The 23,994-nt window shown below is 41.1% G+C and overlaps 1 protein-coding gene and 1 pseudogene across 1 annotated transcript in view; both read left to right on the plus strand.

Annotated features, from left to right (window-relative positions):
• Positions 1 to 3,043, plus strand: part of LOC133999195 (NACHT, LRR and PYD domains-containing protein 12-like) — a 31,507-nt gene extending 28,464 nt beyond the window's left edge. The window contains exons 8-9 of the mRNA XM_062438385.1: positions 2,216 to 2,262; positions 2,495 to 3,043. Of these exons, the coding sequence (XP_062294369.1) occupies positions 2,216 to 2,262; positions 2,495 to 3,039 (592 nt within the window). The 3' untranslated portion in view covers positions 3,040 to 3,043. The remainder of the gene's footprint in view (positions 1 to 2,215; positions 2,263 to 2,494) is intronic.
• A 5,113-nt stretch (positions 3,044 to 8,156) lies between these two features.
• On the plus strand, positions 8,157 to 22,049 carry LOC133987478 (NACHT, LRR and PYD domains-containing protein 12-like; annotated as a pseudogene).
• The last annotated feature ends 1,945 nt before the right edge of the window (positions 22,050 to 23,994 follow it).

Here is a 23,994-nt window from a genome sequence, read left to right on the forward strand (position 1 = left end):
TCCTCTCATTCATTGTCTGTGGGAGCGTTTTGTCGAGGGTTTTTGGGCACTTGACCTTTGAGGGCTTCAAAAGAAATGGAAGAAATGGAAAACACTTCACTCGTCCTTGGCAGGTGAACAAGTGAAGTGTATTAAAATGAACGGGCTCCCCAAATTTCTTCATCTGTTTCAATGTATCCCACTTTATCTTGATAAGGCTTTTATTTCATTTATATGGGATGGTAAGAAACCTGTAACACGGTTAGAACTGCTACAGGCCTAAAGTACAGGTGGCTTAGCTCTTCCAAATCTCTGTCATTACTACTGGGCCACAAATGTTCAAAAAATCTTATATTGGCTCCACACTCCTGATACAGACTGGTGCCACTTTGAAGCCACATCTTTCATCTCAACGTCTCTCAGAGCCCTGGTCACCTCCAGTCTTCCCCTCTCTATCTCATAATTTACTAACAATACAATCGTCATAAATATGGTTTGATATGGTTTCAACTTAGGCAGAACTTTGGGTTTAAAAATGTTCTCCATGCAAGTCCTATACATAATAATCGCCTTTTCCCCCCGGCTAGAAGATAAATTTACTCTTTGGCAAAGACATGGCATTTTTAAATTTAAAGATATGTACATTAACTTTATTTTTGCAAGCTTTGATGATTTATCACACAAATTCGGTTTCCCTCGGACTAGTTTATTTAGGTATTTCCAAGTCCGCCACTTTCTTCAGCATCATGACCCCAACTTTCCCCACATATCATCACTCGCTGGTTTAGAAGATCTGTTAGAAATTCCTTTCAATTTGGGCGCGCAGGTGGTCAAGTGGTTAGAGTGCATGTCACATACACAGCCAACCCCGGTTCGAATCCCAATCAGAGGTCCTTTGCTGCATGTCACACCCCCTCTCTCTCCCATGTTTCTTGTCTGTCTACTGCTGAATAAAGGTGTCTATGCTGGAAAAAATCAAAAACAAAAAAAAGAAATTCCTTTCAATTCCAAAAGACTAATTTCAAGAATCAGTGACTGTATAACCTCTTTTAAAACCACAAGCCTTGCAAAGATCAGGGCAGACTGGGCGGATGAGCTTGAGGAAGACTTGGAAGAGGAACAGTGCTCTACAAAGAGTAATTGACAGAACTTCCTGTGCAAAACTAAGTATAATACAATTCAAGGTTTTACATCGCACTCACTATTCTAAAGCAAGACTGGCTAAAATCCAGATGCTAAAAACCCTAACACAGATGCAAGCTGCGACAGGTGTCGTAACATTCCTGCCAACTTAACCCATATGTTTTGGTCATGCCCAGCCCTGACAACTTACTGGTCTGTGATCTTTAAAACACTATCAACCCAATGCAGCATCGGCCATATTTGGCATCACAGATAGAATACATTCTGCAATAAGGAAAAGACATAAAAACATCATCACTTTCACAACACTGCTTGCACGCAGAAGAATATTACTACATTGGAAATCTAAAAATCCTCCTAATGTGTCTGTGTGGCTGAGTGACTTGATGCAGTTCATACAGTTAGAGAAGGTCCAGGGACAAATTCTTCTCTATCTGGGATCCTATGTTGACATACTTAAGTGGACTTAAAACCAGGCCCACTTAGTACCACATAGCAACCCTTTTCCATTTATGATCATTTGTTCATGCAAACCATAGTGCAAACCATTATCAGCAATGATAAACCTATGTATATGTTTTCTCTTCTCATCTGGGTGGTTGTCCTACATGTTAAAGGTGGGGGGGATGGGTGGGCAGCTGAGTTGTTATTTGTGTTTATACAACAAAGGAAACAAGGGTAGAAAATAATGAAAGTAATGCGTGAGCATTGTTCCAAGGATTTTCCCTATGTTTTATTCTTGTGTACATACCTTGTATCATTGATGTTCAATAAAAATATATTGTAATATTGTATGTACTATTTTCTGTTCACATTCTTTGTTGGTGTTCTATGTGTCTGTATGTGCAGTCCTGGTAGTACTGCTGTCTACATCAAATACATTTGATCCTTTTTTATCCAGTTTGAACCCTGCAGACCTCTGAGGTCGGTCAGCTCTGATGATTCTTCACAGAAATCCAAACATGCTGAAGCTGCTTTCATGTATTCATAAATCCAGCTGTTTAGTCTTCATGTTGGATCTGAGTGAAAGTTCATGAAGATCATTGATGAGGAAACTTCTGAAGGTTCATTCTGACTTTGTTTCTTCCTCCAGACTGGATCATGGTGGAGAGCAGAGGCTGAAACCTGGTCTGAGGAAATGTAAGTGTTTGTTAATTTTGATTCATGAAAACAAGACAGCACATGTTAAAGTAGTTTCAATAAAAAGCTTGTTTATCTGCATTCAATTCTGAGTTTGAAAGAAGATCTAAAAAGATGAGTCATCATAAAGTTTTCATCTCTAGTAGTCGGTCTGTTAATGAAGCCACAAATAAACCATCAGGTGTGTTAGATGATAAACTGCAGCTGTATTGTGTCTCATTCTCTTCATCAGATTTCTGTGAACTCACAGTGGACACAAACACAGTCAGCAGAAACCTCAAACTGTCTGACAACAACAGGAAGGTGACACATGTGACAGAGAGGCAGTCATATCCTGATCATCCAGAGAGGTTTGATGACTGGTCTCAGCTGCTGTGTAAAGATGATCTGACTGGTCGCTGTTACTGGGAGGTCGAGTGGAGAGGATGGGTTCTTATATCAGTGAGTTACAGAGGAATCAGCAGGAAAGGAAACAGTGATGACTGCAGGTTTGGAGGGAATGATCAGTCCTGGAGTCTGATGTGCTCTGCTAGCGGTTATTTTTACTGTCACAATAACATAGAAGAATTCATCTCCTCCTCCTCCTCCTCCTCCTCCTCCTCCTCCTCCTCCTCTGTCTCTAACAGAGTAGCAGTGTATGTGGACTGTCCTGCTGGCACTCTGTCCTTCTACAGAGTCTCCTCTGACACACTGATCCGCCTCCACACCTTCAACACCACATTCACTGAACCTCTGTATGCTGGGTTTAGGTTACTGTCTGGTTCAGTGTCTCTGTAGGAGGAAGAGTAGGAAAACATTCACACTGATGACAAACACACTTCATGGTAACTCAAAATCTGAAAGAAAACATCTAAGAGTTTTTTCTGAATTTAATGTATATATGTGATTTTAAAGACTTTGAAACATGTTAAAATATGTAAACTGTTAACTCTGGAGCAGAGTTTAAAAAAACTCTTGTGTAAAAAGTTGTGTAATGCCTGGGTAGTTGAGTGGTTAGAGCGCATGCCACATAATGACAGCATCCCTGGTTCAATTCCAGCAAGGGACCTTTGCTGCAAGTCATTCCAGACTGTCTCTCTCCCTGTTTCCTCTCTGCTTCTATGCCATCCACTGTGAAATAAAGGCAAAAAAGCCTTAATATAAAGCTTTTTAAAAATGCAGATATGAGATTTCTTTACTCATTTTTTCACACAAATGAATATAGTGCATAGTTACACACACACATGCATGTAAATACACAAAAATATAAATTCTTCAGACAAACATACCAAATAATTTCACTGAAAAATGTCTCCTCAGTTTTTGTAAATGCCATTTTTTTACGAAAATAAACCTTTGATGTATTTTGCTTTGTGTTTGTTAATCTATCATTGATCATTTAGAAGGTTGAAATACTTCTCATATTAGTATTTATAATAATCTACTGAGCTAACACATCCATCTCTAGAATTGAAAGTTCAATTGATCAAGGAAACAGTTTAAACATTAAGCTGATGTGAACAATTGTGTATAATTAATTTTTAAAACAAAACAACTTCTGTACACCACGAGGCGTACAGTTTGGAGCATTATTTAAATCAGTTCATTAATGCACACGTGGTTTCTTCAGGTGAAAAAAACATTTAGATTTCAAAGTATTTATCACATTAACTAAATCATCAAAAATCTGAGTTAAATTTGTGGAAAAACATTTTTAGATATTATTAATGAAGAGTTTAACACTTAAACAGAGATTTGATCAGATGTGGCTGCAACATAAGCAATCAACCCTGCAACTGATTTAAAAATTCAGTAGTATGTTAACAATCAGTCAATCTTTATTTGTATAGCACCTTTAGTACCAGTCAGTGCAATGATACAAATGTAATTAAAGCTGCAAGCAGCGTCGTACGGGCACTCGCACCTCCCAGTTCGGCCGCTAACCGTAACACGCGCGGTACTCACACATCGCTGCGTGTGGCAGTGGCAGGACGGTCACAACTGGCATGTAGAGGTCTGCGCTCCTGCTTCTTTAATTGAACATTGTGTGATGGAGTTAATGTCTCCACTAGTAGGCTAACTAAGACAACAAATGAATGTGGATGACTTATTGATACAATTGCTGACTTTCTGTTGGAGTTAGGGTATGGGTCCAAGAGGCTTTTTTGTGCGTCTGGACATAATACATAGGCCTTTATCGATTTCATTTCTCTATGTCAATGTGGAAGGCGGGGCTTAAACTTTGAAATCTTCCAGGGTGCGCTGTGGAGTCATCTTTTCACTTAAAAATCCCAAACTTTGTCAGTAGTCAATATTCGTGACTGTTGACGTATGTGTACAATTTGGTGAGTGTAGGAGTTTGTTAAAACGTACAAAATGGATAAAGGCATTAGGGGGGCGCTACTGAGCTGTTGTGCCACACTCAGTGTTCCTGAGTGTGAACCTATGTGGGCATTTTGGTGATTCTGTGAAGATCGGAAAGTCTTCTAAACGATGTCGGAAAAACGGCAAATTGACGCAGGAAATGCACAATAACTGAAAAAAATAATTTGAGGGTTTACCCATGAGTGCTATGAGTCCTGTAAATTTCACGAAGATCGGACAAAGTTTTTGGTCACATGACCTGCTGTTAGGGGCGCTATGGAGACCCCTTGCCACACCCACCCCCAATGATGTTGAAATTGAAACGGCGTCACCAGATGTGACATTTCACGCACTGCATGTATAAACATCCGACAATGTATTGAGGAGTTATAAGGAGTTGTTTGTTTATACAAACAAACGACTGCCACGCCCACCTGGTATAACGTAGGTAAAATCTGTCATCAAGTTTATATAATCAAGGTCTGAGGATGATACAGTTCCAATCTGAAGTCTGTGGAGTCAAAACTGCAGGAGGAGTTCGTTAAAGTGCAAGGCCTGGAAATGGGGAAAATGGCAGAAAAAATGGCCGACTTCCTGTTGGACTTAGGGTATGGGTCCAAGAGGCTTTTTTGTGCGTCTGGTCATGATATATATGCACCCCAAATTGTGTTCACGTAAGTGCATGTAGGAGGAGGGGCTTCAACTTTTAATGTTCCAGGGGTCGCTGTAGAGTCATCTTGGCACTTTAAAGGTTGCGTTAATATCAAAAAACTATATTCATTACTCTTGACGAATGTACCCAACTTGGCGTGTTACAGACTTTGTCAGTACATATTAAGTAGGAAAAGGAATTAGGGGGCGCTAATGAGCTGTTGGGGAAAACTTTGGGACAAATGTGGTATCAAATGAAAGAATTGGGCCCTAATAAAGCCAATAAAACAGATTTTGAAAAACAAGATAATGACAAAAAGAAAAGGACTAACGTCGGGAACACACTGAAGAGCGGTGAAAAGCTGCCTGCGGCGAGTTGCCATGCAATCTTTATGTAAACGGCTTTTCGCCACTCTTCGGTGTGTTCCCGGCATAAAACATTTGATAACATGAATGGACAAAAATTGACATTTGTATCAGAATCCAGGCTGAAGAGACGAATTGAAGTTTACTTTTAAAGCTGCTGTCAAGAACATGAAGAGCTTTGAAGACAAGTTATTTTAAATCGACAGAAAAACAAATGTAAGGACCCTCAAACAGGTGTAATGTGTTCTCTCTGTCTGGTCCTGGACAGCTGAACACAATCACAATTTTAAATTCTATTCTAGATTTTACAGGAAGCCAATGCAGTGAAGCTAAATGCAGTAATATGATCTCTCTTTCTAGTTTTTGTCAGAACGCGTGCAGCTGCATTCTGGACCAGTTGGAGAGTCTTTAGGGATTTATTAGGACAGCCTGATAATAATGAATTACAATAATCCAGCCTAGAAGTAACAAATGCATGGATTAGTTTTTCAGCATCATTTTGAGACAGGATATGTTTGATTTTTGAAATGTTACGCAGATGAAAATAGGCAGACCTTGAAATTTGTTTTATATGGGAATTAAAGGACAAATCCAAATATAACTCCTACTGTAGGTTCCTTACAGTGGTGCTGGAGGCCAAAGTAATGCCATCCAGAGTCTAACTTTGGTGTGCATGGAGGATTTATCAGATAGTTGGGACTTAAACCAGTTTAATGCAGTTCATTTAATGCCAATTAAATGTTCGAGAAAGTTACACAGCTGATTAGCAACTGCTTTTTCAAGGATCTTAGAGAGAAAGGGGAGGTTAGATATGGGCCTATAGTTGGCTAAAACCTCTGAATCAAGAGTAGGCTTTTTAAGAAGTGGTTTAATGACAGCTACCTTAAAGGACTGTGGTACATATCCTGTCACTAAAGACAGATTGATCATATCTAATAAGGAAGTGCAGACTGAGGGAAAGACTTCCTTAAGCAGCCTAGTTGGAATCAAGTCTCAGAGACAGGTTGATGGTTTACAAGAAATGATCATTGAGGTTAGTTCTATAAGGTCGACTGGAGAGAAACAGCCTAGATAAATATCAGGTTTAACAGCAGTTTCTAAGTTTCCTATGTTAGAGGATGAATCAGTGCTTATTGAGGGCAGGAGGTGATTAATTGTGTCCCTAATAGTTAAGATTTTATCATTAAAGAAACTCATGAAGTCATCACTACTAAGAGTTAAAGGAATACATGGATCAGTAGTGTTATGACTCTCAGTGTAGCCAAAGTGCTGAAAAGAAACCTCGGACTATTTTTATTCTCCTCTATTAGTGATGAGTAGTAATAGGCGGATCTGGTGTTACGGAGGGCCTTCTTATATGTTTTAAGACTGTCTTGCCGGGTTAGTGAGATTCTTCTAGTTTGGTTAAAACGCCAGATTCTTTCTAGTTTTCGTGAAGTTTGCTTTAATTGTCTAGTTTGAGAATTATACCACGGAGCTGTTCTCTGTTGCTTAATTACCTTCTTTTTTAAAGGAGCGATGGAGTCCAGAGTTGTTCTCAGTAAGTCTGCAGCGCTATCAACAATACAGTCAATCTGGGGGGGACTGAAATCAGAATAAGTCATCTCTGTTGTATTGAGACTTGGTATTGAGTTCAGTATTGATGGAATTATTTCCTTAAATTTAGTGACAACACCATCAGACAGACATCTAGTAAGAACATGTCTGTCTAATGGCGTATAGTCCAGTAATAGTGTCAAGCCGAGTGCTGCGTTTATTTGCATGTATTTGTTTGGTTGCTGTCTTTATTTATAGTTGTTTTAAGAACAGCCTTTTCTTTAACTTTTCATGCATGTTTTGAGTTAATTGAAACACAGCTGGACCTAATTGAGACACTCAGTGCAGACATGGACTGTGTTCGAAACCGCATACTTTCCTACTACTCGTACTAACTCTGACGTCATTTGAAGTATGTAGTGTGTTTCAACTGCGTAGTATGCGATTTAGAGTATGCAAGAAGTTCCCGGATGGTTTACTAGATTCGCAGAGTATGCATCAAGAGCTGACTACTCACACTACCCAAGATGCAACTTTTTAAAATAAAAGTACCAATTCTATCGTTATGGTTTTCTTAATAATAAAAGGTAACGGGTGTTTTATTTTGTGAAAATGACCGAAAATGACTCGCTACGGCTAACTCCGAATTCGCAGGAACAAAACTTTAAACAGGTGTTATTTGGACAGATTAGCGTCACATTGTGGATCTAAAGGGAAACTTTCCCTCCTAAAAAGGTTAGAAATGTCGATAAAGTGGTTTATTTACAGAGTTAGAGCTAAAATGAAATCCGCTGATTTCAGCTCGGGTAGGGACGAAATGCATTGTGGGTTATCATGTAGTTTACTACAGTTTAAACGGTCTGCTTACTATCTGGTCGTTTAGTGTGTAGTATAGAAGAATGTAGTATGTAGTATGCGGTTTCGAACACAGCCATGGACTGACAGCTACACCAGCCATTCAACTGCTGGAGGCTGGCCACATAACCAATGGCGACCCAATGGAGGCCACACAGCATTTAGACCAGGGAGGATTCCCAGTAGACCCAGCCGAGCAGAGGACGGCGCAGCAGTGTATTGGAGGCCTTAGACATGTATGCCTTGAGTTCGTGCCCAATACACTGTTGCTGAAAGCTGAAGTACATTGCAGTAGCCAAAGAGCACCCTATGGTTGATGGGCAGATTGTTGTCTTTTCTTTGTTCCAGAGTTACCTGGAGGCATTGAGCTGGCTCAGAAGGCCTCATTGAGAGGTGAGAACAGGCCAACCTACCAAGGCATCAGCACATTGGAGACCTCTGAACTCAGCTGGTGGAGGTGAAGAGGGACACCTGGTGGTGAGGGCTGGATAGAGGTGGAAAACAAGCATGACAGTGAGCCCTATAGGACTGACTGATTTTAAGACTTTCGGTTTTATTGTTACTTTTAAAGACCTTCCCCTTTTTTAGAAAAAAAGATATTTTGTTGCCAATAGTTTTATCTTGTCTCACATCCTTGCACAATAAATATCTACTGCTGCAACTCTTGAGCTTGTGTTTATTAATTATTTGTAGTAATTGAATGGTTATAACCATATAATTACAACCCTTTTTTTATACAATAGAAACTCAAAAGTTATTAAATAATGGTGTTGGGCCTTCAAAGAAATTGAACTGACCACATGGCTCCCCAGAGCCTGCTAAAAAGAACAAAGGATGATTTGGGCCTAGAGGAGAAAATCAAAGCCTCAGTCGAGTGACCCCCCTTTTATTTTTTTTACAATGGAGAGGTTGTGTTGTGATAAGCGGCTGATCAGATAGCCTATACTCGGATCTAATCCCTTCAAATTTCTAAGGTTTATCCTTTATCGAGGCTGATTTGATTGATTGGTTGTTGTTTCCGGTTCTCCGGTGGTGCCCCTAATTCATAATTAGAAATGGAAAATTATTGTTAATAGTAATAATTACCTTTTATAATTATTATTTATTACCAACTACCAAACTTACTCCTTCCAGATCCTACATGGTCTGATAGAAAATAATTATGAGGGGAAACTATTAAATGTTCAACTTCAATACCATATGTCAGAACAAGGTGGAGGGTTATAACAGTGAGTGGGTTCATTCATATTTTGGGAGAAGCCAATTAAATCTAATAATGAAATAAATGCAGTGTTACGGCTGTCATTATCAACATCCACATGAATATTGAAGTCCTCTACTATAATTCAGACATGAAGACAGCAACTCCTGGTGGCCGATAGCAGCACTGCAACAAACAGGTGAAAAAAAGTGTTAAGTGTTTATTTCTGTTCGTCAGTGTTTCTGTATAATAATAATAATAAAACACATTAACTTTTAAGACGCTTTACAGAATCAAAGACTAATTAAAACAATAAAACCATACAGAATACATGAAAATCAATAAAAACAATGTAGAGAAGAAGAAACAAAAATAGATAAACAAAAGAAAACTAAATAATTTGAATTTGGTGAGATAGCTTAGAAAATAGCTTTGATATTTAACTATGTACATTTGGTAAAATACTGTTGCTCCTGACATTATTATTATGATAATAATTATTTTATATATTGTTACATCCCAAATAAGATAAATAGGGGGATGAGGGGAGTAACTATGATGTTACCGGGTGAAAGATAAAACACAATAAACAGAGTTAAATTAACACAAACTAGAGTTTATTATTTTACTAATTAAGTAAAAAAAAAACTCAAATATGCTTTAACATTATAAAGTCGGAAAATTAAATACATTCATTCACCTCATCCAGATATGTATGTTTTTCTCTCTGGAACTTTAATGCTGAGGATGATCTAGTGACTCTGAGTTTGAGTTTATTTCGATCAGCAAAAAATAAATAGAACCACAAAAAAAACCAACAGTAACACATCCCTCTAACAACAGGGCTGCATGGCTGATCGAAAGCGTCAGGGTTATAGATGCCCTAACCTTTAAACCATACATGTAAGTATATGTATATACAGTACCTATACATAAACAAACAAGCATACATGCCATCTACACACATATACACACACCTACATGTACATACTCATCAAATACCAAGCTAAGATAGACATTTAACATTAGTCCCATAAATCATTCCCCACCTTCAAGACTGTATCTTTCCTAAATGACATGTTTTAACTTATTTTTAAATTGCACCAGATGTTTACTTTTTTTGATCTCATCAGTTAACTTGTTCCACAGCTTCCCCCCACAGACAGATACACACATGCTTTTCAGAGTAGTGTGAACAATTGGTTAGACTCTGAGCTAAGATCAAAAGTATCTCCTTATTACTAAACCCAACTGAGAAGTCATGAAGCTCATAGCTGCTGAAAATGGCTCTCTGGCACCGCTGACTGGAACTCATCAAAAATATAATGTTAATATATTCATGAACCATTTCTGTAAACTGTAAACAGGAAACAAATATAGGGCAAAAACACTTACCTTAATATATATAACCTGGTTGCATGAGTGTGTTCCCCTCTAAACTAATATGACACTTTGTTGAAGCATCTTTTTATTACAGAGCTCTAATCTCACCTTTCTGTATGTTGTGTCCTTTAGTTAACATGAAATCTGCTTAAAATCAGTTTAATCATTATTATTTGCTGCTATAATTCATCTTGCCTTCAACTCCATGTTCACCAAATCTGCATAGCAACACTTCCTGTCCACTGTATTACTGTATTACTGTAGTCAGCTTTGTGTCGTCCTCCCGGGTCAAATTGACCCCGTCTGTTTTGACTGTTCCTCCCTCCCTCCCTCCCTCCCTCCCTCCCTCCCTCCCTCCCTCCTTCTCTCTGTCTTTCCTTCCTCTCTTTTTCCTCCCTTCCTTCTTTCCTTCCTCCATCTCCTTTTTTCCATCTCTTTCCTTCCCTCCTTCCTCCTTCTCTCTTTCTTTCCTCCCCCCTACCTTCTTTCCTCTGTCCTTCTTTCCTTCCTTCCTCCCTTCCTCTTTTCCTTTTTCCCTCCCTCCCTTCCTTCCTTCTTTCCTCCATCCTTCCTTCCTACCTCCCTTCCTTCTTTCCTCCTATCCTTCCTTCCTTCCCTCCATCCTTCCTCCCTCCTTTCTTTCCTTCTTCCTCCCTTCCTTCCTTCCTCCCTCCTTTCCTTCCTTCTTCCTCCCTTCCTTCCTCCTTTCCTTCCTTCTTCCTCCCTACCATCCTTCCTTCTTCCTCCCTTCCTTCCTTCCTCCCTCCTTTCCTTCCTTCCTCCTTCCTCCCTTCCTTCCTTCCTCCCTCCTTTCCTTCCTTCTTCCTCCCTTCCTTCCTCCTTTCCTTCCTTCTTCCTCCCTACCATCCTTCCTTTCCTTCCTCCCTTCCTTCTTTCCTTTCCTCCCTTCCTTCCTTCCTCCCTCCCTTCTTCCCTTCCTTCCCTTCCTTCCCTTCCTTCCCTTCCTTCCTTGACTCGAGGACAACAGGAGGGTTAATGCACATTATGCAGGTGAATGAATGTAGTGTCTGTGTGCTGTTTTGATGTGAACCAGCAGTCTGTGACAGCTGCAGTAACAGGATGTGGTCGATGGACAGATGAGAAACTTTAATGTGTCACAGTCACGACCACATTTCATGGGTGTGGCAACATAACATACTAATCTACTTTCAACCAATCAACGCTCTTTTTCTCTCATAGTAGGAAATGCGAAGGTATAGTTCCTGTCTGTGTTCATCTCTTCATGTTGTGTCTCAGCTCTGCTCTCCGCCTCATAAACACTCCACAGAATCAGTTCTCTCAGTCTGCAGAAGAATCTACAACCAACCAGACTTCAGCAGCTGTTTCTGTGAGTGTTAAATACATTTCTGTCTCTTCACTGTTATAGGGAGCGGTCGACCTCATTCAAGCTCACCAACCTGTCTGACATGTTAGTGTTGCTCATTTAACCTTTGTGTCGTCCTCCCGGGTCAAATTCACCCCGTCTGTTTTGACTGTTCCTTCTTTCCTCCCTTCTTTCCTTCCGTCTGTCCTTCCTACCTCCTTCTCTCCTTCTTTCCTTCCTCTCTCTTTCCTCCCTTCCTAATTTCCTTCTTCCCCCCTCCTTCTCTCTTTCCTTCCTCCCTTCCTTCCTTCCGTCTGTCCTTCCTCCCTCCCTCCTTCTCTCTTTCTTTCCTTCCTCTCTCTTTCCTCCCTTCTTTCTTTCCTTCCTCCCCCTTCTTCTCTCTTTCCTTCCTCCCTTCCTTCTTTCCTCTGTCCTTCTTTCCTTCCTTCCTCCCTTCCTCTTTTCCTTTTTCCTTCCCTCCCTCCCTCCCCCCCTTCTCTCTTTTTTTCTTACTCTCTCTTTCCTCCCTTCCTTCTTTCCTTCCTCTATCCCCCTTCCTTCATTTCTTCCTTCCTTTCCTTCCTCCCTTCCTTCTTTTCTCCCTCCCTCCTTCTCTCCTTACTTCCTCCTTTCCTCTTTTCCTTTCTCCCTTTCTCCCTCCCTCCCTCCTTCCTTCTTTCCTCCCTCCCTCCTAACTTCCTTCCTTCGTCCTTCCTTCCTTTCCTTCCTCCCTTACTTCTTTCCTTTCCTCCCTCCTTTCCTCCCTTCCTTCCTTCTTCCTCCATTCCTCTTCTCCTTTTTTCCCTCCCTCCCTCCTACCTTCCTTCCTTCCTTCCTTTTCTTCCTTCTTTCCCCCCTTCCTTCTTTCTTCCTTCCTCCCTTCCTTCCTTAACTCGAGGACAACAGGAGGGTTAAATACTTTTGACAATAAACAGAAATACATAAATATGTTCCTGTATTTTGATTTAAAAAAAATTACTGGTAGAAAAATAACCGTTAATGATGAAGATGTGAAATCATGCTACACTACAACAGAGACCAAGCTTGTTCTAATCAATAATGAAGTTGCTATGCAGTGTGTATGTGCAAGTGTGCATCGTACTTTATAGGATACGGGCTAACCCCATGATAGGCAGGGATACACAAAAATTAACCGAATGGGCTTTATTTCTATTTTTTAATAAGTTAATATTTCCTCATCTCCATCCTTAACTGATGATGAGTCAGATGCCATACCTCTTCATTCCTCCCTAGAAGAACAGGTTTGGCAGGTATGAGAGTTGTCAGAGAGCTCTCAGATTTAGTAAGAAGAAAAACATTAAGGATGTTTTTTTTTAAATAGATTTTTTTTAAATTAGGTTTTTCATGTCATTTGTGTTTCTGTATTATCCAAAAGTCAAGTTATTGATTTGTAGTCTGCAAATCCTCTTATTTCCCCTTAACATCCTTTGTGCCCAAAACAAATTTGTGACACAGAAGGCCAAATAGTCTTGCCCCTAAAATGACGAAATTTGAACCCAAAAGAGAAGCAGACATGATTAGATATTTAAAAACAATGACCATGGAGCACAATAGAAAGTCTGGCTGTGGACTGGTGTTTGTGAATGAGAAGTCCTTCATGTTGAAAAATATTCTGTGATTTTAACAGGGAGATATGATGACGAAGGAAAACCTGCTGAACACTCTGGAGGATTTGAAATATGAGGAATTTAAGCACTTCAAGTGGTGTCTGCAGGAGCCTGATATTCTGGAAGGGCATCAAGCCATCAAAGCATCCCGGCTGCAGAATGCAGATAGACAAGACACTGTGGATCAGATGGTGCAGACCTACCAACTTCCTGGAGCTGTGGAGGTGACCAAGAAGCTTTTAAAGACGATCAACAGGAATGATCTGCTGCAGAGTTTATCAGACGGCAGCTCAGGACCAGAAGGTCAGTCACAGGAAGACAGAAACATGATGTCACTGCAGGGTGAGAGCTGCATTTAGATACTGAAAACGATCTTATGCAAACGAGATAAAAGAAAAACATGGACATTTGCCAGCCTTGTTCTTTGGTTAATGAGCTCAGTGCGATTCTTATGACTATCTGCACACTGCAGTAAAACTGTATAGTATTTAGCACATACCTCCTCTCTGTTTTATCTTGTAAGGTAAACCAGCATACACGGTCCATGCAACTCCATGCCAGATGGTGTCTTTTGTTTGGCAAAATTGAGCCAGTTCAATGTTTTTGCTGACTGACTGCAGCAGCATTTTCACACTGCCCTTATTCAAATGAATAAAAAGGGCTGCATTTTTTCATGAAGACCTTAAACTAGTCTGGACAGCCCCTAATTGTTTGTTTTTTCTATTTATGTTTGACACAGGTGTGATGGTTCGAGGACCAGAGCAAAAAACCCATCAAATATTACCAAGGCATGCTTCAATCAAACCTCAATGACCGCTTTATGTTTGCACCACAGGGGTGGACTGCAGATAAGCAACATCTGGTTGATAACTACAACAGAGCTGTACATCACAGCAGGTGGTGATGTAAACATCAACAGACAGCATGAGATCAGACAGATTGAGACAGCAAGGAAGCCAGCAGACACTGAGAAACCAATTCAACCCAGTGACATGTTCAAAGACCCTTCTGGAGAATACAGACCCATCAGGACAGTTCTGACCAATGGAATCGCAGGAATTGGAAAAACGTTCCTTGTACGTAAGTTTGTGTTGGACTGGGCCGAAGGACGAACCAATCAAGATGTGCATCTCATTTTCCCCTTCACCTTCCGTCAGCTGAATCCACTGAAGGAGGAAATGTTTCGTTTGGCAGAGCTCATTCATGAATGCATCCCAGAAACTAAAGACATCAAGGAGGAGGCTCTAAATCACATCTTTACAACTCTGCAGTCATCAGGAAACACCAACTATGACAAGAGTCCATTCAAACTTCTGTTTGTTTTGGACGGACTGGATGAGAGTCGCCTTCATCTGGACATTAGTGGGAATGACATTCGCTCCATTGATGTAACAAAGTCAACTAGAGTAGAAGTACTGCTGAGAAAACTCATCAATGGTAAACTACTACGCTCAGCTCGTATATGGATAACCCACACGACCTGCGGCAGCCAATCAGATCCCTCGAGACTTTGTTGACAACATGACAGAGGTCAGAGGGTTCACTGACCCACAGAAGGAGGAGTACTTCAGGAAGAGATTCAGAGATGAGGAGCAGGCCAACACCATCATCTCCCACATCCAAGACATCACGAAGCCTCCACATCATGTGCCACATCCCAGTCTTCTGCTGGATCACTGCTACAGTTCTGGAGGATATGTTGAAAAGCAGAGAGGGAGGAAAGCTGCCCAAGACCCTGACTGAGATGTACACAGAATTCCTGGTGTTCCAGATTTATCGGACAAAAGACAGATATGGCATAGAAAAGTGCATTCAGCACATTAAATCATTGGCAGAACTGGCTTTCCACCAGTTGGAAAAGGGCAACCCGATCTTCTACGAGAAAGACCTGAGAGAGAGTTTCATTGATTTGAAAGAGGCATCAGTGTGCTCAGGAGTCTTCACAGAGATCTTTAAAAAGGAGCGTGGGAAGAAGAAGGATGACAAAAAGATGTTCAGCTTTGTTCATCTGAGTGTTCAGGAGTTTCTTGCTGCTCTGCATGTCAAGATGTCACTCATCAACAGCAACAACAATGTAATGCCATTACCACGACCGATACTCCAAAACCTGCGACTAATTTTAAGGAAAACCTCTACAACAAAGATCCACAGGATTGCCATTGTAAATGCCTTGAAGAGTCCAAATGGACACCTGGACTTGTTCCTTCCTTCGCTTCCTCCTGGGTCTTTCACTGCAGACTAATCAGGATAAACTACAAGACCTGCTGATACAGACAAAAAGTAGCTCAGAGACCAATCAGGAAACAGTCGAGTACATCAAGAAGAAGATCAGTGACAATGTGTCTGCAGAGAGAAGCATCAATCTGTTCCACTGTCTGAATGAACTTAATGATCAATCTCTAGTGGAGGAGATCCAACAGTCCCTGAGATCAGGAAGTCTCTCCACAGATAAACTGTCTCCTGCTCAGTGGTCAGCTCTGGTCTTCATCTTACTGTCATCAGAAAAAGATCTGGACGTGTTTGACCTGAAGAAATACTCTGCTACAGAGGAGGCTCTTCTGAGGCTGCTGCCAGTGGTCAAAGCCTCCAACAAAGCTCTGTAAGTAGACAGAAAACTGCAGATTCTAACTGTATCACATATGTAGAGTTGTTCCCAAACAATGAATGTAGAGCTTTATTTAACAAATTGATTAGTTGGTTTAATGGAATCCATTATATTCCATAATATACCTTCTCAGATAAATGTACCCTAGTTAAATTAGCTCATACAATCTAGTTCTTTTTTTGAACAGACCAGCATCGTAACCCCCAGGCCGTCACTATTGAGTTCTTATTGATGATCAAAGCATATTTTTCTAAATTACTGTGATCAAAAGGATGTGACTTGCATTGTTGAAGTATTGACTTAAATTGTGTAATGTTTGTTAGAATTCTTTAAAATAATCCGTCTCCGTCCGTCTTCTGCCGCTTATCCGGGGTCGGGCCGCTTCACAGTCGGTGGCGAATCGATCCAGCGAGAGTTGGAGATCACGGTCTGATGAAGCCAACAGGACCACATCATCCACAAAAAGCAGTGACCCAATCCTGAGGTCACCAAACCGGAACCCCTCAACGCCCTGGCTGCGCCTAGAAATCCTGTCCATAAAGATTATGAACAGGATCGGTGACAAAGGGCAGCCCTGGCGGAGTCCAACCCTCACTGGAAACAAGCCTGACTTATTATCGGCAATGCGGACCAAGCTCTGACACTGGTCGTACAGGGAACGGACGGCCCGTATCAGGGGGTCCGATACCCCATACTCCCGGAGAACCCCCCACAGGACTCCCCGAGAGATACGGTCGAATGCCTTCTCCAAGTCCACAAAACACAAGTGTACTGGTTGGACAAACTCCCATGCACCCTCAAGGATCCTGCAGAGGGTGTAGAGCTGTTCCACAGCTCCATGACCCGGACGAAAACCAAATTGCTCCTCCTGAATCCGAGTTTCGACTAGCCGACGGACCCTACTCTTCAGTACCCCGAATACACCTTTCCAGGGTGGCTGAGGAGTGTGATCCCCCTATAGTTGGAGCACACCCTCCAGTCCCCCTTCTTAAAAAGAAGTACCACCACCCCAGTTTGCCAATTCAGAGGCACCGCCCCCGATGTGCACGCGATGCTGCAGAGTCGTGTCAATCATGACATCCTCATAACATCCACCCCCGCCTCCCACGGTACATGGTCAAAGCTCTTCTGGAGGTGGGAGTTGAAACTCTCTCTGATAGGAACCTCTGCCAGACGTTCCCAGCAGACCCTCACAATAAGTTTGGGTCTGCCAGGTCTGACCGGAATCCTCCCCCACCATCGTAGCCAACTCACCACCAGGTGGTGATCAGTTGACAGCTCTGCCCCTCTCTTTGCTCTTTGTCCAAGACATGCGGCCGCAAGTCCGACAACATGACTACAAAGTCAATCATCGAACTGCGGCCTAGGGTGTCCTGGTGCCAAGTGCACATGTCGACACCCTTATGCTTGAACATGGTGTTCGTTATGGACAATCTGTGATGAGCACAGAAGTCCAATAACAGAACACTGCTCGGGTTCAGATCGGGGGGGCCATTCCTCCCAATCACACCCTTCCAGGTCTCACTGTCGCTGCCAACGTGAGCGTTGAAGTCTCCCAGCAGAACGAGGGAATCCCTAGAGGGAGCACTATCCAGCACCCCCTCTAAGGAGTCCAAGAAGGGTGGCTACTCTGAACTGCTGTTTGGATCGTAGGCACAAATAACAGTCAGGATCCGTCCCCCCACCCGAAGGCAGAGGGAGGCTACCCTCTCGTCTACCGGGGTAAACTCCAACATACAGGCACCAAGCCGGGGGCAATAAGTATTGCCACTCCTGCCTGGCGCCTCTCACCAGTGGCAACTCCAGAGTGGATGAGAGTCCAACCCCTCTCGAGAAGACTGGTTCCAGAACCTTTGCTATGCATCGAGGTGAGGCCAACTATATCTAGCCGGAACTCAACCTCGCGCACCAGCTCAGGCTCATTCCCCACCAGAGAGGTGACATTCCACGTCCCTAGAGCTAGCTTCTGCAGCCGAAGATCGGACCGCCAAGGTCCCCGCCTTCGGCCGCCACCCAGCTCGCATTGCAACCGACCCCTTTGGCCCCTCCTACAGGTGGTGGGTCCACTTTTTTTGAACAGACAGCACCTTAACCCCCAGGCTGTCACTATCGAGTTCTTATTGATGATCAAAGCATATTTTTCTAAATTAATGTAATCAAAAGGGTGTGACTTGCATTGTTGAAGTATTGACTTAAATTGTGTAATGTTTGTTAGATTCCTTCAAAATAATCATCATAAAAATAATCACTTGATTTAAAGTTTCTTAATTGACCAAGATACTAATGACTTAGAGAGAAAAGAACAATCTAAATGTGTGATTCTTTTTACTCTTTAAACAACAGAAACCGTGTCGATGTTTGTCTTTGTCACTAACTCTCACTCAGGTTGAGTGGCTGTGATCTGACAGAGAGAAGCTGTGCAGCTCTGTCTTCAATTCTCAGTGCCCAGTTCTCTAGTCTGAGAGATCTGGACCTGAGTCACAATGATCTACAGGATTCAGGAGTGAAGCTGCTGTCATCTGGATTAACGAGTCCAAACTGTACACTGGAGTCACTCAGGTCAGATCACAATGATGTTTTTGTTGTACCTCAGAAATTATGGTGCATGGTCAAGCTTTTGTATTGCATGAAATATATGATACAGGCAATATAGTCTCATAAATTAAAGTAGAACACATTTTCACAACAACTATACTTACTACACTTACTATAAGTGTAATAAAACTTTTTGACTAAGACTCATTTATTAAATCTGTGGTGATTTAATGCATGCATTTGCATCAGTGCAGTATTTTCCTCTGTAATGGTAACAAAAACAAACTACATGTATCTGCTGAAAATGAATGTATTAATTCTTTTGCACAGCAATAAAAAAGAACCACTAATAGTTTTGATAAAAGTACTGGACTGATAAAGATTTTTGATAAGAGTGGGATTAACATTCGCCTTCAGCCATGTGTGGTTCAAACTGGCCAAAATAAATGCATGTGTAATCTTCTCCAGGGGGATGAAGTGATAAATCGATGAAGAAGCTAGTTTAAACATCCCAAAAAAAACAGTCCAATTCAACATGATCAAACATTCAGTTTTAGGTATTTCATCCCCCAAATTAAGTCACCAGTTCAGTTCAGTTCATTCAACACAAACACACGCATACAAAAAAACTAACGAATTTCCACTCTTGGATTTTCCGCCAGCTCAACACAAACATCAGACAAGTGGGAAAAACATGAGGAATAGATAAGAAAATAACTAATAACCAGTATGAACCAGTATGTAATTTCTAGAAATTTACTTCCAGAAGGTTGGTAGATGTTGACATATGTTCATCAATATTCAAATGCTCATCACTTTAAAAAAAAAAGTTGAATCCTGAACTGATATTAATGATATTGCATTGAGCTGATATGCTAATATATTAATGTTACAACTACATACATCATACTGGTTATTAGTTATTTTCTTATCTATTCTTAATTGTTTGAAGCATTCAGCAGACCAATATGTCAACCGATCTGTGTGTGTGTGTGTGTGTGTGTGTGTGTGTGTGTGTGTGTGTGTGTGTGTGTGTGTGTGTGTGTGTCTCCAGACTGTCATTCTGTCTGATCAAAAAGGAAGGCTGTGCTTCTCTGGCCTCAGCTCTGAGCTCCAACCCCTCCCATCTGAGAGAGCTGGACCTGAGCTACAATCATCCAGGAGACTCAGGAGTGAAGCTACTATCTGCTGGACTGAAGGATCGACTGGAAACTCTCAGGTATGAACTGACAACAATGTGCAGAGTTGTTCCCAACTAATCAAAGTAGAGCTTTACTAGATTAATGGATTAGGTTTAATGGAAACATCCATTATATTGTTTCATCAGTGTTATTATACCTCTTCAGGTGGATTTATATGTGAATGCAAAATGAGCTCTTAAAATGTAGTTCTTGTTTTAAATTTTAGGGCCTTTTATGTCTGATGCTGCAGTACATTGTCAGCATCTGAACCCTTAAAGGCCAGGTGTGCCTCACTATCGAGTTTGTTTTAATGATCAAAGCATATTTGTCTAAATTACTGTAATCAAAATGGCGTGACTTTCATATTTGAAATATTGACATATCTTGTATAATGTTAGTTTCCCTTGAAAAAAATAGTAAAAATAATCACTTGATTAAAATTCTCTTAATTGACCAAGATACTAATGACTCAGAGAGAAGACAACTCTGAAGTTGTGATTCTTTTTACTTTTTAAACAACAGAAACCGTGTCGATGTTTGTCTTTGTCACTAACTCTCACTCAGGTTGAGTGGCTGTTATCTGACAGAGAGAAGCGGTGCGGCTCTGTCTTCAATTCTCAGTGACAAGTCCTCTAGTCTGAGAGATCTGGACCTGAGTCACAATGATCTGCAGGATTCAGGAGTGAAGCTGCTGTCATCTGGACTGAAGAGTCCAAACTGTACACTGGAGTCACTCAGGTCAGATCACAATGACACTTTTGATGTACCTCAGAAATTAAATGGTGTATGGTCAAGTTTTTGTATTGTATGAAATATATGATACAGGCAATATAGTCTCATAAAGCAGTAGTACATTTTCTTATCTACACTCAGCAGGTCAATAAGTCAACCAATCAATGTGTGTGTGTGTGTGTGTGTGTGTGTGTGTGTGTCTCCAGGTTGTCAGACTGTAAGATTACAGAGGAAGCCTGTGCTTCTCTGGCCTCAGCTCTGAGCTCCAACCCCTCCCATCTGAGAGAGCTGGACCTGAGCTACAATCATCCAGGAGAAACAGGAGAGAAGCTACTATCTGCAGGACTGGAGGATCCGAGCTGGAAACTGGACACTCTCAGGTATGAACAGACAACAAGAACTGACACACTGTTTCTCTGTCACACTGACAAGCTGAGGACTGTTGGTTCATAGTTTGTACCAGCAGCTCTGCTGATAACAGTGAAGACAGTTACTGATGTGCTGAGAGTCTCTGTCCCCACTGAGACTGACCTCTAAACTAATATCAGACCAGGATCATGCAGTTATCATGTAGCAGCACCTACAATGCATAACATTTCTGTTTTTCATCATTGATGAGGAAACTTCTGAAGGTTCATTCTGACTTTGTTTCTTCCTCCAGACTGGATCATGGTGGAGAGCAGAGGCTGAAACCTGTTCCAAAGAGGTGTAAGTGTTCACTTTTGATTCATGAAAACAAGGCAGCACATGTTAAAGTAGTTTCAATCAAAAGCTTGTTTATCTGCATTTAATTCTCATTTAAAAGAAGTCTGTTAATAAAGCAACGAATAATCCATCAGGTGTGTTAGATGATAAACTGCTGCTGTATTGTGTCTCGTTCTCTTCATCAGATTTCTGTGAACTCACAGTGGACCCAAACACAGTCAACAAAAACCTTGAGCTGTCTGAGAGCAACAGGAAGGTGACACATGTGACAGAGAAGCAGCCATATCCGGATCATCCAGACAGATTTCATCACTGGTGTCAGCTCATGTGTAGAGATGGTCTGACTGATCGCTGTTACTGGGAGGTCGAGTGGAGTGGAGAGGTTCTTATATCAGTGAGTTACAGAGGAATAAGCAGGAGAGGGTGCAGTTATGACTTTGTGTTTGGAAGGAATGATCAGTCCTGGAGTCTGAGGTGCTCTGGTGGTGGTTATTTTTACTGTCACAATAACATAGAAAAATTCATCACCTCCTCGTCCTCCTCCTCCTCCTCCTCCTCCTCCTCCTCTGTCTCTAACAGAGTAGCAGTGTATGTGGACTGTCCTGCTGGCACTCTGTCCTTCTACAGAGTCTCCTCTGACACACTGATCCACCTCCACACCTTCAACACCACATTCACTGATCCTCTGTATGCTGGGTTCTGGTTCGGGTCTGGATCTTCAGTGTCTTTGTGTTCTCTGTAGAGGGAAGATTCTCCTCCAGTTTAGAGAAATATTCACACTAATGACAAACCAGACGGGGAGTTCTGGTCCTCTGAAATGAGGCCAACGCGGAAGTAACTTAAAACTGTATTCTATCAAAAGGCCACCAGGGGGCGACCGTTTTGGTGTCAAAAGGACTTCCGTCTCTATACAAGTCAATGGAGAATTCACCAACTTCTCACTTGATTTCTAACCTCAGTAAACGTTTTCAAAATGTGTTTATGGTCTCAATCGCTAGTTTCAAGCCTTCTTCAATGCAGTATGATGTTCATTTGGGACATTTTGGCCTCCCTGATTTTATATGTGACGATAAAGCAGGGTATGCATTAGGGCGTGGCTACGTGGTGATTGACAGGTTGATTGGTTCACAGGTTCAGGAGGGCGCCTCATGCTCCTCCTGTTGCCCATATAAGTAGAATCCCTGTTTTTATTTTTCACGACATGCACCTGAAATTTTCAAGATGGCGCTGCTCAGATCCGAAACTATTGGCCTCCGAGCAGCAGTCCACAAACCAATGGGTGACGTCACGAATGTTACGTCCATTTTTTATTTACAGTCTATGTGACAAACACATTTTTTATTAGTCTTACTAATCTATGAGGAAATGTCTCCATTTTTTTCTCATTTGTTTCTGCAAGACACCAAATATGTTAGATTTTAGTTTTCTTTTCTTTTCTTTTCACTTTGGAACCTGAAAATGTTCTCATGTAAATAAGTATGTATTTCCACTAAAACCAGGTTCCACACACATGCACATATCCTGATCCTGTCACAGTCTGGCTCTGTGCTCCATAGCTGCCATTATCCACCAGTCCACCAGATGGCGTCAGACGTCTTCTCTGAATGTTGGAACGGGACACTGAAGGCTGCTTTTACACCCGTTGGGAAATGTGAAAGTTTAACATGTGTTTCTGTAGATTTGAGTGATTTGCATTTACAGCCTCTGAGTGCCATGCTTGATGAACAAATTATGACAGTGTTCTAGTCATCAGAGATTTTAATATTATTTTATAGTTTGCTGTCCTGATTAGTTTCCGGTTAAAGAGTTTCTAAATCTTCTTGACTCTTTCAGTTTTGTACAGTCTGTGAGCAGATCCTAAACAAGAGCGTGGGCTCACACTAGATCTTGTTTTATTATGTAGTCTAACTGTTTTTAACATTAAAGTATAAAATACAGTTTTCTCTGATCATATGTGTGTTTTATTTGAAATCTCTCTCCTCTGTCATATTGATAAACTGTGTACTCCAGCTTGGTGCTGTTGTAGGTTTAACCCTTCCACTACTATTGACTGTAGGCAGTCAAAGATAATTATAACAAATTATATTCAGAATTCAATGTTTCCACTGTAATTACAATTCAAACACACACATACAATAATTCATAGGCTACACAATCATTACTTTTATTTAAAAAATTTAAAAAATGGATGTCACAATGCAGGTGTATGAATTTAGTGTCTGAGTGTTTTGATGTGTACCAGCAGTCTGTGGCAGCTGCAGCAACAGGATGTGGTTGTCAGACAGATGAGAAACTTTTATATGTCAAAGTCACGACCACATTTCATTGGCGAGACAACACGCTAGTCTACTTTTAGCCAATAGTTTAGTTCCGGTCTGTAGTGTTCATCTCTTTATGTTGTGTCTCAGCTCTGCTCTCCGCCTCATAAAGACTCAGATTCAGTTTTCTCAGTCTGCAGAAGAATCTACAACCAACGAGACTTCAGCTGCTGTTTCTGTGAGTGTTAAATATATTTGTTGTAGATTGTATATTGTTTTATTTATATTTTTTTAGCCTGAGTCTATAATTTATTTATTATAGCTTATTTTTTTTAGACTTATTCATTGTACTGTACGTTGCTGGACCTGAGTACAAATTTTGTTTCATGTGCAAACATGTAAATGACAAATAAACCTTGAATTGACTTG

Source organism: Scomber scombrus, chromosome 2, assembly GCF_963691925.1.
Source record: "Scomber scombrus chromosome 2, fScoSco1.1, whole genome shotgun sequence".
Classification (NCBI taxonomy): Eukaryota; Metazoa; Chordata; class Actinopteri; order Scombriformes; family Scombridae; genus Scomber; species Scomber scombrus.